We start from the raw sequence: 12774 nt of genomic DNA, 5'->3' as shown, positions 1-12774 counted from the left end.
GAGGGGTTTTTTTTCCCCCCAGTTATCTCTATGTGACTGTTGCTACAAAGAATGGCTTTGTGGCTTCCCTGGCCACCCTTAGTGAATCTTCAGTTGAGTAGGGCACATGCTCCTGGCCTTAGGGGTGCAGGGTTAGAGCAGCAGTGTTTGCAGTCTTGTGTTTGAGGGTTGGAATGACGTGGCTTCTCTTACCCTGGGCTGCCCTGGGAGTTTTCTGGCCCCTTCCCATGTTCATCCTCCCCCTCCCGGTACAACACTGCTGACAGCATCCCTTTGGAGACCAGGATGAATCCCAGAACCGTCAACAGGGACGTGTTTGCTCAGGCTTCCTCCCAAAACACGCTGTTGCCAGAAGCTATGCTTTCTGTTTGTTCTGGGTAGAAAGGCGCTTGGTGGGTCTACGTGGGGTACAGCAGGGCCACGTTGGGTACAGCCTGACTCAGGCCTGTCTAGTGACCTCTCTCCCCAGCCTCACAGCCTGTGCTGAAGTTGCAGCTGGGCTGAGTGAGCACAGAGAAGCTCTCCTCGATTTCCCTGTTCCCTTTACCTTTGGAAAATTTGTCTTTTAGAAGTTTTTGTTTGCTTTTTTAAAAACACTTTTCATTTTGTTTTGGAGTATAGCCGAATAACAGTCTCGTGATAGTTTCAGCTGGACAGCAGAGCGACTCAGCCATACATAGATGTGTATCCATTCTCCTCCGAAGTTTTTATTCCTAAGCATCGTTAAAGTATACACAAACAGAATACTGTCAGGAGCCCCCTATGTGCCCGCATTACCCCGGTGTGCACACATTATCTCTGTGTATTAACATTTGATGTGCTGGCTTTATCTTTTCTTTGCCTGAAGTACTAATGCTTTGTCCATATTCACATTCTCCTAATTTTTCGGCAGTGCCTTTCTGCGGTTAGTTTGCCTCCTTGTCTTTAACACCCGTATGATTTTTCTTTCTGTTCTTTCTGCATCTTAGGCTCAGATTCTGTAGATGCTGTTTCTCCATGTGAAGTCCCCCTTCCCTCTCGCGCGTGGTGTGGTCTGATGAGCCAGCGACCCCCGTGTCTCCTTCCCTGCTTCCCCATCGCCTCCGATCCCCTGGCCCTCCTCTCCTGTGGTCACTTCCCCAGGCGAGGGCTCTTCCACTTGGAAAGCAGAGCCCCTTCTGCTCCTCGTGGCCTCATCCCAGCCGTCCTTCACAACGCTCTGTGAACTCTTGAGCATCTTGCTGTTTCTGCAGGCCACACTGTCCTGTGCACTGTCCTCCTGATGTGCAACCGCAGAAGCTGCTAACAATACCAGGGACGTACTAGATAGTAAATACAGTACAGTATTGAGGCTATATGTTAATATATTTTTAATTATTAATTGTATATTATTAATCTGACAATGAGTCAGGTTTTTTCTAGGGTTGTTTTTTTTGTTTGTTTTTTTAGATCGTAGCGGGGCAGTAAATAAATAACAGCCTTTTTTTTCCCCCTCCCAAATTAGGAACCCGTGAAGTTGTGGATACAGGACGTGGGCATATGGAGCTCAGAATGTCGCTTTGTCACCAGTTAAAATGGTTGAGGAGAGTGTTTCTGACCCGTGGCCAAGTTATCCTGCTGCTGTTTACCCTCAGCTAGACAGATGACCCATCTGGTCACAGGCATCCCTGGATTGCTCAGGCCCCCTCACAGGGGCAGAGTGTCTCCCACTCTGTCCTTCCACGTGTTGTACACACTGGCAGCAGTGCGTTCCCTTTGTAAGAGGCAGATCCCAGCGAAGCAAAGCTAGGACTCCTCCTGTGGAAACATGCTGGGAGAGGAGGCTTCTCTCTTAACACGCCTCTCTGTGTGACCCACTGTGTGTCTTGCTGGTTCCTTTTTGCTTGTGTGTGGGCCTCTCAGCTGCAGCCTGAATACCTTTTCTCCGCTAGTCACCTGCCATCTCTCCCACCTCCCCCCTTGATGTGCTAGCATCTTTGAACTACTTCAGAGTCACTGATACACCTTGGCTGCTTGACCTCTTCTTTGCTTTACTCTGTAGTGGTTTGTGTGCCTGCTCTGGGCCAGGATGGTACCTCAAAGGAGCTTGTTGTCGAGGCCAACAGACGCACGCGAGCAGGGAATTCTAGTCCCTGGTGATCTGTATTGCAGCACACGTGGTGGAAGTGTTAGCAGCTCTGCCTGGGGTTGGGGTAAGGGGTCAGAGGGACGGCAGGAGACAAAGGTTAGCAAGAGCATGAATCTGGCGGAGGAGAGGGTTCCATTTGAAGCTGGGGCTCATGCCAGCGTCAGAGCAGATTGGGGTCCACAGTGGTTTTGTTGGTCTCAGGCATATAGGACGAGAGGGCCTTGGGAGTTGTGGGTGGAGGGTGTCAGGAGGCGTCCTAGACCTCTGCCTGTTCTGAGACTCTGACTTCAGAGACAAGGCGAGGGGGCAGTGGAAGTTTACCTGATGTGTGTTTTTGGAGAGTGAAGATTTCTGTAACATGTCTTTTTTTGATGCACAAAGATACATACAGCAAACCATAAATACTCGTCACCATCACTGGGATCTAACAGTTAATATTTTGCTACATGTGCTTCATCTGTCCCTTTAATTTCCTGAAGTATTTTATAGCAAATCATGACATGGATGTCATGTAATTTCCTTCCTGCTTCAGTGTGTATCTCTGAAAAATATGGGTGTGTTTTAATCACCATGCTGTTATTATACCTAACAAAATTACACAAGTTTTCTAGCATCATCTAAAACTCAATTCACAATCAGTTTCCCCAGTAGTCTAAAGAAAATGTATTTGACAGTAGGTTTGTTTGAATTGAGATTTAATTAGTCTTACACCTGACATTTGTTTATTATGTCTCTTAATTCTGCCTTGATCTAGGACTGTGCCCTTCTGACCCCCTATCACTGACTCAAGAAGCTCTGTCAGTTATTCTTTGGACTGTCCGGTGAAGTATTTTTTTTAGCTTTGCATTGATGTTTCGGGAGATCATTTTGGAAGCAATATTAAGGTTTTTTCGGGAAGAAGGAGGCAAAATTAGAAACAACAGACATTCTCTTGAAGGTGGAAATATGGGTGATTTTCACTTCATGCATTTATAAATTGTTGAAATACTTTTTATGAATACCATGTTATTTTTAAATACTTGAGGACAAGAGGGAAAGAAAGGTTTGCAGTAGGGAAATCAGTTTGAAACCTTCTTAATCTGAGAGGTGGTGAGGATCTGAGCAGTGTGGTAGGCTTGGGGGTCTGGGGCCACTACTTGGAAGGTAGGAGTGGGAGGGTGCCATGGGGTGACCTGGAATGCTGGCTTGTGTTACTTACAGGATGGACAGTGTGTTGGTGGCGGGTGAAAGTCACAGGAAAAGTGAAGGGGAATTTGAGTGTGGCTCGGGACGTGAGTTCGGTCTGGGGCATGCTAAGTGCCACCTGCTTGTGAGGCAGGCTGTGGAGATGTGTATACACACACTCGCGATGGGTAGCTTTGGGAATCCGCTCCACCTGGAGGGTGTCGGCGGGTGTGGATGAGCTCCCCGGTGGGGCATGTGGAGCAGTTTTCACAATGTGGGTAGAGGTGGAAGGCCTGGGAAGGAGAAGGACAATGAGAAGAGAGAGCCAGAGGTTTGGAGAACTAGGAGAGGGTCATGTGTGCAGAGTCAGGGAGGAGAGCATGGAAGACAGTGGCAGCCAGCAGAGTGGGCCTGTGTTGAACAGGGGGTGATGGGAGATATGGGGGGCCTCTGAGAGGAGCGAATGCTGTGGTTTCCAGCAGAGGCAGGAGACAAGGGGATGGCTGCAAGAGGGTTTTTTATTGTGGTAATATATGCATGACATAATATGCCATTCTACTGTTTCTTAGTGCCTCACACCACTGTCCCACCGGCAGCCGGCTTTGGAGGGGGGAAGAGGCCATCGTCCATCCTGTAACAGTCCCCTGCTTACGGGGGCACAGCCCTTTTCACAAGCCACCAGTCCTAGGAGCCTTCCGTTGCTTCCCAGCTACTTTCCTGCCTCCTTTAGTCCCTCTAGCACCTTGCTCCTTGTCGGTGACGCTGTTTTGTTTTGGTCTCAGTGCGGTTGTCCCAGTCTGGTGAAGGTGCACTGCTAGGAGCCAGGTCCTGGGCTGCCCTCAGCCTCGCTTCTTGAGGCATCGACGTGGTCCCCAGGGCTTAGCCCAGGAGCCTCTGTAAACAGGGGTGGAATGAAGGGAAGTATAGCTCTAGTTAGAAACTGACATGAGGACTGATTCCCTGGGCAGAATGGCGGACTGACAGTCAAGGCTTGGGCAGAAGCTGAGACACTCTGCCCATCCCTGGAGAGGTCTAAGAGCATTGTGTCTATATTTGGAAACAGCTGGGTTTTGAAGAACACCCTGGTGGACTCCCTCCCCACGCTTTAAGTATCCCTCAAGGTGTTATCTGGACCACTTGCCGTTCAGTTTATGTGCCGCCGTCTTGTGTCAGGGCCCTTGGTGAAAGGGCCCCGGGTGACTGACTGCTGAAGCCCCACCGCCTGAGTCTTTGCACAGTGATGAGCCTGCTGCAGAAGTTCTTGTCAGTTCAGGCTGCTTTGAAAAAGTGAGTTCCCTGAAGAAGGAGAGAGAACACTTGGTTCTTCTCTGCACAGAACCAGCCCCATCAGGAACATTGACCTTGACCTGGCTGCTCATGTGAAGGGGGTAACAGAACTCAGGGAGCCTGGAGCTCTAGTTCTCTTCCCGGCATGCTCTCCCACCCTGTCCTCACCAAGAGCTCCGGGCACAATGTTCTTCACCTGCTCTTCACCTCTCAACTACTGGGTTGCCACCGACCCTGGCTCACGTGGTTAATTGGTTGAAACAGGGTTTGAGTCCAGTTCTTTCTGTTAAATCCTGCAGGCATTTGGAAATTGGAGTGCATAGGAGGGAAAGGCAGGACCAGGAGGACTATTTAGTCAGAAGAGATGAAAATGTGAAAGGATGTACAATATGGATAGATCCGACTGCTTTGGTCAGAGACAGTGATGGTAGCAGGAAGGGCAGTTTTAGACTCTGGCTGGGTCATAAGCCCCTTGAGGTTAGAGGTCACGTCTCACCATCTGCATCGCCCAGCAACAGGCATGGTCCTCTGGGCGCATCTCTGGAGTGTGCAGTAGGCACTTTGGATAAAGAGAGTTGGACAGAGGCAGCCTCCTTTCCCCAAGCCACATTCTGGTGTTCTTGGTCCAGACCCCTCTGCCTCCTCCAGGAGTGAATGAGAGGCGTTTTGCTTGCCTGTAAAATAATTAATCTCCACCTCCTACTCCCACTTGCATTTTCTGTTGCTGCTTTAACAAGGGACACAAATTTAGCATCTTAACTCGAATTTACCTTCTGGTTCTTCAGTTCAGAGGTCTGAAACGGGCCTCATGGTGCTAAAGACAAGATGTCAGCAGGGCTTTGTACCTTCCTGGGGGGGGCGTCCATTTCCTTGCCCTGAGCTTCCACAGGGTGTCCGTATTGCTGGGCCATGACCCTTTCCTTCCACCTTTGAAGGCAGCAACATCTGGCCAAGTCACATCACTTTGACCATGACCTCTGCTACCTTCTTCCATTGTTAAGCAGCATTTGAATACATTGGGCCCACCCAGACAATCCAGGATGATGGTCATCTGATTAGCAATCTAACAGTTCTTTGTCCTGTTAATCTACCGTATTCACAGGGATTTGGACTGTGCATTTTTGGGGGACAAGCTTTTTCACTAGTAAAACCATACTCAAAGCCCCTTTCTTTTTTTTTTTTTTTAATTTATTTTATTTATTTATTTGGCTGTTCCTGGCCTTAGCTGTAGCATGTGGGATCAAGTTCCCTGACCAGGGATTGAACCCCGGCCCCCTGCATTGGGAGCACAGAGTCTTAGCCGCTGGACCACCAGGGAAGTCCCAAAGCCCCTTTCTTAAAATACAATCGAAGGAAATTTCCTTCTCTGCTGTCACCTCATCCCTTCCCTTAATCTTCTCAAAAATTGTGTGATGACATTCGCTCCCTAGTTCCTTATTGTGTATCTGCTGGTGTTTATCTCTAAAACAGTCCTGGCCCCTCCTGGTTGCCGAGTCCCTTGGCCACTGCTCTTCTGTAGTCTGGACTGTGGATTTCCTCCATGAGGACCCCCTCCCCCCACCATCTCCTTTCTTCCTCGTCTTTCCCCTGCCCTGGAAGGTGTGGTCTCCAGTGAGTATATCTTCCACTGATCATCTCATTCACTTCACCGTTTAAATTCTGAGCCTGATGTCCGGGATTCCCAAGTCCATAGCTCTTGCTCTGACTTCCTTTCTGAACTCCCAGGCTGAATTTCTTCTTGCCCCCTGGGTATTTCCGAATGAAGGACCCACAGACGGGGGTTGTGTGTACCATACGCAGCAGTTTAACTTGGCTTGTTACCACTCCCCGCCTCGTCCACAGGAAGCCTCTTCGTCTCTCACCTTGGATACCCAGGAGACCGAGGCCAGAAATCCCCACCACCCCTGCCCCCCTTCTCACACCTGTACTTCCTGGTCTTTGCCACAACTCACTTTTAGGGCTGTTGTCTAAGGAGTCTTCGTAGTAGGGGGTGCAAGAAGATTATAGAGGAGCAGGAATCAAATAATGGAACTTTATTTTTAATCTTAATCCTTTCATAGTCTGTTTTAAGGTGTGTGTAAGTACATTAGTGTATATAACTCATCAGTAAGTATACACGCATTGGGGTGCATATCCCTATATTTTTTATTTTCATGATTACACTATCAAATAAATTTGGTGGATATTTCCAGTTTGTTAAGCCGAGGAATCCCCTCCTTACGTGACCTCTTACTCATTTAAAAAATGTAAATCAGAAGCAGGGCTTTTGTGGTCAGAATGGAGGTGGACCTGGAGCCTTAAGCTGTTCACTCTAATGGCGGCTTTCATGGCACCTTGATGTACATTTTGGAAGGCACTGCTTTAGAATGCTGCTGTAGTTCTGGTCTGATGAAGTCTGTGATAGTCTTCCTTTAATTTCTCCACATCATCACATGCCACTATGAGCATCACTGCTTGTGTCGAGCTAGGGAACACCCTAGGGGTCATGTTTTTTCACACCTACCTTCCCCCAGCAGGCCTTTGGACTCAGTAGGTCTTAGTAAATATTTGTTAAACGAGTGGGCAAATAGACACTCAATTTATGTTTGAAAGAGTGGGCTCTGTGCTGTGACTTGCGTAGCATTTGGTTTTTCTTGACATTTTCAAGTGTGACTCCTCCGTCCTGGGGCTCTGTGTAGTGGCACGTGGAGTCTGCAGGTCCAGTGTCCCTTCTCCGAGGGAGCGCTGCGATGCTACCCCTTTTTCTGCAGCACTCTAAAGCGCTGGTTTCTGTCACAGTTGCAGAGTGGCCCTTTTCCAGGCCTCAGTTCCTCGTTCAATAGATTTTGCCGTAACCTGTCTCCTAAAGTCAGTACAACCAAGTTTTAAACATGTTGATTAGAAGGAAACTCTGATGTATTACTGATTCAGTCCTTACACCTTAAACCTACTCACATTTGCTCTGACATTATGTAAATGCAACATTAAATCAGCCTTTCTCTCTGCAGCCAGGCCAGTTTCAGAGGCATTCTCTGTCCTGGATGGTGTTCTCTGGAGAAGAGGAACAGATAGTGTCAGCTAGAGCTGAGGTCTTGAAGGTGCCGGGGAAGTGGCCTGTTTTCTTTTTAATGGGTCAGCTACTCCCCTCTCCTTTGCATGTGCTCGGGCCTTTCAAACCTAGATGGCCCAGGTGCCCAGCACTTTATAACAACTGCTGCTGGCCTTCTGGTCCAAGGAAAGGAACTTGGCTGGGCTCAGACATAGCCTCTTGTCAGTGAGCTTAAGGGAGGGGAGTGGCTTTTCTTCAGAGCTGGAGCAGGTTTGTTTAGGTACATTTGTTTCAGCTTGTTTCTGAGACCCACACTTACTAAAGCAAAAATGGTTTCCACAATCCTGGTTTAGGCTGATTTGCATGACACTTGTCACTGTAGCTTTTTTTAAGACAGGTGTTTTCCATGTTTGGTTTTATATTTATTTCTTTGAGTCTCTCTGCCCTGCTCTTTCCCTTGGTTTTCACTGTAAGACTGACTTCTCCTGTGTCCCCAGGCGGTGGAAAGGCCAACCTGATTTCTTCTTTGGTTTGCCCAGGTTGCGGATGAATATATGTTTTCCCTGGAAGAGAGTAAAAAGTCCAAGGGCCGCCGTCAGCCCTTAAGCAAGCTCCCCCGCCACCACCCGCTCGTGTTGCAGGACTGCGTCAGCGATGATGGTAAGTGGTGGTTTCGCTCATCTCCAGAGGAAAGGCTCTCTCCACATCAGGACCTCCTCCAAGACCTCTGGGAGGCCACGCGGAAGGCCGGGGTGGGCCTGTGGCTTGGCTGTTCCCCCCAGGTATTCCGTGCAGAGGGCTGGATTTCAGGATATCAGACTTATTCTTAGATTTCATTGTAGGTTTGAGTGTCTTGGAATTTGCCTACTGAGGAATCGTAGCACGCAGGTTCTTCCCTAGCACGCAGGTTCTTCCCTAGCACGCAGGTTCTTCCCTAGCTTCTCTTAGGAGGTGTGGCTGATTGTTCAGGGGAGCAGGTTCTGTCACTGATGCCAAGGGCCCTGTGCTGGATGTGTGGTGACAAAGATTAAGTTGAGATATGTCCATGCCCTCAGGAAGCCCACGGGGTAGTTGACTGAGGAGGTGGTGGTCCAGGTGGAAGGGACAGTGCGAGTAACCGTGGAGACAGGCAGGGAGTTATATTCAGAGGAGCGAGCCCACTATAGCTGGGCTTCCAGAGCCTGGCCAGGGCGTGGAGGAGGAGCAATGAGGTGATTGTGAGCCAGAGTGAGGAATTTGCCTTGGGCGTTCTGAGCCCAGAGGAGGGGCTTGGTCTGATTTGCATTAGAAAGATTATTCCTAACGATTGTGTCTTAGATGGAGCAGAGGGCTTTTGTCACAGCCTCTGTGAGGTCCAGGGGTCTGAACTAGGAACTAGGTGGAGGTGGGGTGGGAGAGGGGACACGGTGACCCCGTGGGGAGGATAGAGGATAGAGCGGTGCTGTGAGGTTGGCGGGATGGCGAAGCCTGAGCTGAGTGCCTCCCTAGGTTCTAGTGTTGGTTGGGTTTGGAAACCTGTGTTCAGTGTCTGTGGAAGATGTAGACCTGGGGGGTAGGGGGGGTATTTACATCTTTATTAAAGGGGACCACTCAGGGAGGGGGCGCAGAGGCTGGGCTTGGGAGGACTGAGGAAGAAGAGGCTGTGAAGGAGACGGGGAGTAGGCAGGGATGCATGTGGAGGAGACTGGCAGCTCAGAGCGTGACAGCCGTCAGCACAGCGTGGCCTCCTGTGCCGCCCGGAGCTGGCAGACCCTCCGAGGTCCGCAGTGACTAGGCCCCTTGTGACGGTTGCCTGGTGCCCCATCCTTCCCTGTCCTGTCCTTGCCCACGCCCAGGGCTGGGTGGGAAGGCCCAGAGGCTCCTCAGTCAGCCCATCCCCCTGCTCCACAAGCCTCACGTTCCCTCTCTGATGTGATGTTGACGCCCACCTCCCGCTGTTCTCCTTTGATAGAAGGTCACGATGAGCTGGGTGGGGAAAGCCTCTTGAGACCCTGATTCAGCGTCTCAGAAGTCCTCTGTGGTCTTCCTCCAGCCCTGATGGGGGCTTCAGAACCTTGAGGTCGGCAGCAGCCTTGCTTCTGATTTTTCCCCAGTGCGCTAAAGCAACACAGACTGTAGAAAACTGGGAAAAAGCTGTAAAGAGGACGAGATAACCCCACAAAGAGGACCACTCTGATCATTCAGTGTATCACTGTTCCTGACTGTCCTAGTCAGATGTTAAATTATGTCCATATATGTCTTTTTCTAATAATGCCAATTAGATCATAATATACACCTCTCTAAGTTTTTATGTTTAAAAAACTTCAAATGTGGAAAAGTTGAAAGAGTAAGAATACAATGTGTTGCCATAATTGCACTGTCTCTCCCTATATATTGTTTGGGCTCCCCAGGTGGCGCTAGTGGTAAAGAACCTGCCTGCCGATGTAGGAGATGTAAGAGATGTGGGTTTGATCCCTGGGTCAGGAAGATCCTCTGGAGGAGGGCATGGTAACCCACTCCAGTATTTTTGCCTAGAGAGAATTCCTTGGCCAGAGGAGCCTGGTAGGCTATAGTCCATAGACTCGTAGAGTCGGACACAACTGAAGCGACTTCCCACGCACACATGCATTGTTTACATATGAGCATACATATCTGCTATGTCATTTGAAGGTAAGATATAATTATCAAATCTTTTCATTTAAAGTGAACCAACAGGCATCTTCTGTGTAGGATTGTCTCCTGTGTAAACACTTGACCTCTGAAAGTAAGGAGTAACTTCATAATTTCCTGATTCTCAGTCCATATTCATCTTTCCCTGCTCATCCTAAAAATGTGTTTTTTTCCCTCTAATCCAGTATGAACCAACTAGGGTCATGCATTGCATTTAGAAGTTTCTTCAGTCTCTTAGACTCACACACCCTTCTCTCTACTTAAAACTTTTTTTTTTTTTGATTGAGGCATTTAGTAAAGCACATAGTGGCTAAACTGTGCGGCTCAGTGAGGTTTTATCCATGTAAGCTGTGAAATTTTGGTTCCTATGGTTTTCACTAAACTATTGAACTTTTTCATTGTTTGTTCAGTATTCGCAAGTAGAGTGCTTCTTGGCCACTTTTGGTTGTGTAAGCATCGCAAGTGTGCATGTGGTCATTTTTCTGTGATTGTGAATGGTCTGTTTCTGTTTCTCTGCTCCTGTCTCTATCACTCTTGTTGTGACTAGGATATGGACGTGTGCTTGGATTTTGGCACCATGTCTCCTGTTTAGGCCTGATTGATGGGGCCTGTAAGGTTAGATTTTAACTGCAATCCATTACGGTACCCTTCACTGAGATCACATGCATGGCAGCTGCCAGATCCCTTTGGATTAAACATGATTGAAGGTGGAGGAGATAACTGTTTGTTTGCACTGAGCTTGAGTTGTAAGGATTAAACAGATAAATGGGTAGCTTACAGCGGTATGTTCTCCAGAGCTTTCCTTGGGCTGCTCAGCATAGGTCTCCAGGGTCTCTTGAAAGGCATTCCTGTCTAGGAAGAAGTGAGGAGGTCATTGGAGGAGTTGTAGCCACGGATTGCAGGGCTCCCCATATCATCATCCAAATACTGGAGGAGTCCTTTGAAAATCACTCCTGCCCTTTGCCTTTGTCACCCATAGGTTCTCGGGTTAGTCCCGACCCAGAACCGGAAGGTCCCAGCTTGAGCTGAGCTCATCGGCTCTCCAGGCAGAGCCACAGAGCAAGGCTGGTACTGCCTGCCTGACTCACACCTCTGCTTCCTCGTCTAGAGCTATCAGAACAGCTGACCCCCGAGGAGGAGGCTGAGGAGACAGAGGCCTGGGCCAAGCCCCTGAGCCAGCTCTGGCAGAACCGACCTCCAAATTTTGAGGCTGAGAAAGAGTTCAACGAGGCCATGGCCCAGCAGGCCCCTCACTGTGCCGTCTGCATGATCTTTCAGACCTACCATCAGGTAAGCCCTTGTATCCCCTCTGTTTACCGAGTGCCAGCACTCAGGAAAGCTAGCTTTAATGGTGGGTGCATAGTTTGGGAAGGGTATGTTTTTGCCCCATCCGCCTGCTGCTGGATGGAAAGGCTTCACGAGGCAGGTAAGCATGTGGGTTTCACTTGAGAATGCTTTGGGGAAGAGCAGAGGGTGTGACTTGGGCTCTGGGGGATTCCTGGCTCCCTTTGGCATTCACACTGTTTGCTGAGAAACCTGCTCTTTCTAGTAAGTGATGATTCCTTCTAGGTGGTTTGTTGTCCTGGCCAGTCCGGAGAACTGGGGATTCTTTAAATCAGTCTGAACGTCAGCTGAAAAGTCAGATCCTGCAGTGCTGTCTCTTTTCTTCCTTGCCCATCGCCAATGTGGATGTTGGCAGCAGTGGAAAGGCATTTGGGAGGGGCAGGAGCAGGGGCTCTGCAGGAGGAAGAGGGATGGAAAAGCATCCTGGCTGAGCCCAGCCGTGCCCCTCCCACTCGCGGGGCATTTGATGCCTCCACCGTCATGGGTCTCTTTGAGTCTGGCTCTTGGAGGCCAAGAGGGCACCCCCAGCAGCCTGTGCCAGAGGACCAGCTCGGTGTCAGCTGGGACCTACACAGGGCAGCACGTAGGGAGCCAGTCCGCTGTGCTAGTTAGAGTGGCGTGGCTGTCCCCGAGCCTGGCAGGGGCCCCAGGTTCATGTTTGCCAAAGAATGAAACTTCAGACCAATGTACTTTGAGTTAGTAACTCATTCTTTCTTTCCAGTGACCAAAAAGTGAACCCAAAAGTTCACTACATGTCCTTGACTGGGCGGGAAGCAGGCAGATGGCGTGGCTGTTTGATCTGTCGAACGGGGCTCAGCGTTCCATGAATGGCACAGGCTTGGGGTTGACATGTTTCTGGGCCCCGTCCTTGGAACGGGGTGACTGTGCCATCCAGCAGCAGAGCCCGCAGATCCTCGCAGTCAGGCTCTTTGCCAAGGGAAGGACATGGACACAGTGTTCTTCCCAAAGGGGCCCCAAGCCAAGAAGAGCATGTGGGGCTCCAGCCATGTGACAGAGCTGCAGCTCAGGTGACTGCTGACATGGCCTCGAGAAGAATCCGCACTGGGGCCTCTCCCTGGGTGGGGCGCCGTGCTGGGCAGCAGGGGGAGGCCCCCAGGAACAGCCTCGCCAGCTCCCGGTGCATTTTATTACCGTCTGGTTGGGAAAGATTGAAGTCCCAGTTGCCTCTTACCTC

At 49.7% G+C, this 12774-nt stretch overlaps 1 protein-coding gene across 3 annotated transcripts in view; it reads left to right on the top strand.

The window, feature by feature from the left end:
- Nucleotides 1-12774, top strand: part of KDM4A (lysine demethylase 4A) — a 39990-nt gene that overhangs the window by 14172 nt on the left and 13044 nt on the right. For all 3 annotated transcript variants that reach the window (XM_065914659.1, XM_065914642.1, XM_065914652.1), the window contains exons 12-13: nucleotides 8126-8246; nucleotides 11344-11525. In XM_065914659.1, coding sequence (XP_065770731.1) covers nucleotides 8126-8246; nucleotides 11344-11525 — 303 coding nt within the window. The remainder of the gene's footprint in view (nucleotides 1-8125; nucleotides 8247-11343; nucleotides 11526-12774) is intronic.

The sequence above is a fragment of the Muntiacus reevesi genome, chromosome 1 (genome assembly GCF_963930625.1).
Source record: "Muntiacus reevesi chromosome 1, mMunRee1.1, whole genome shotgun sequence".
Taxonomy (NCBI): domain Eukaryota; kingdom Metazoa; phylum Chordata; class Mammalia; order Artiodactyla; family Cervidae; genus Muntiacus; species Muntiacus reevesi.
Note: the sequence above shows the minus strand (reverse complement) of the source record. Positions and strands in the feature narration are given on the sequence as shown.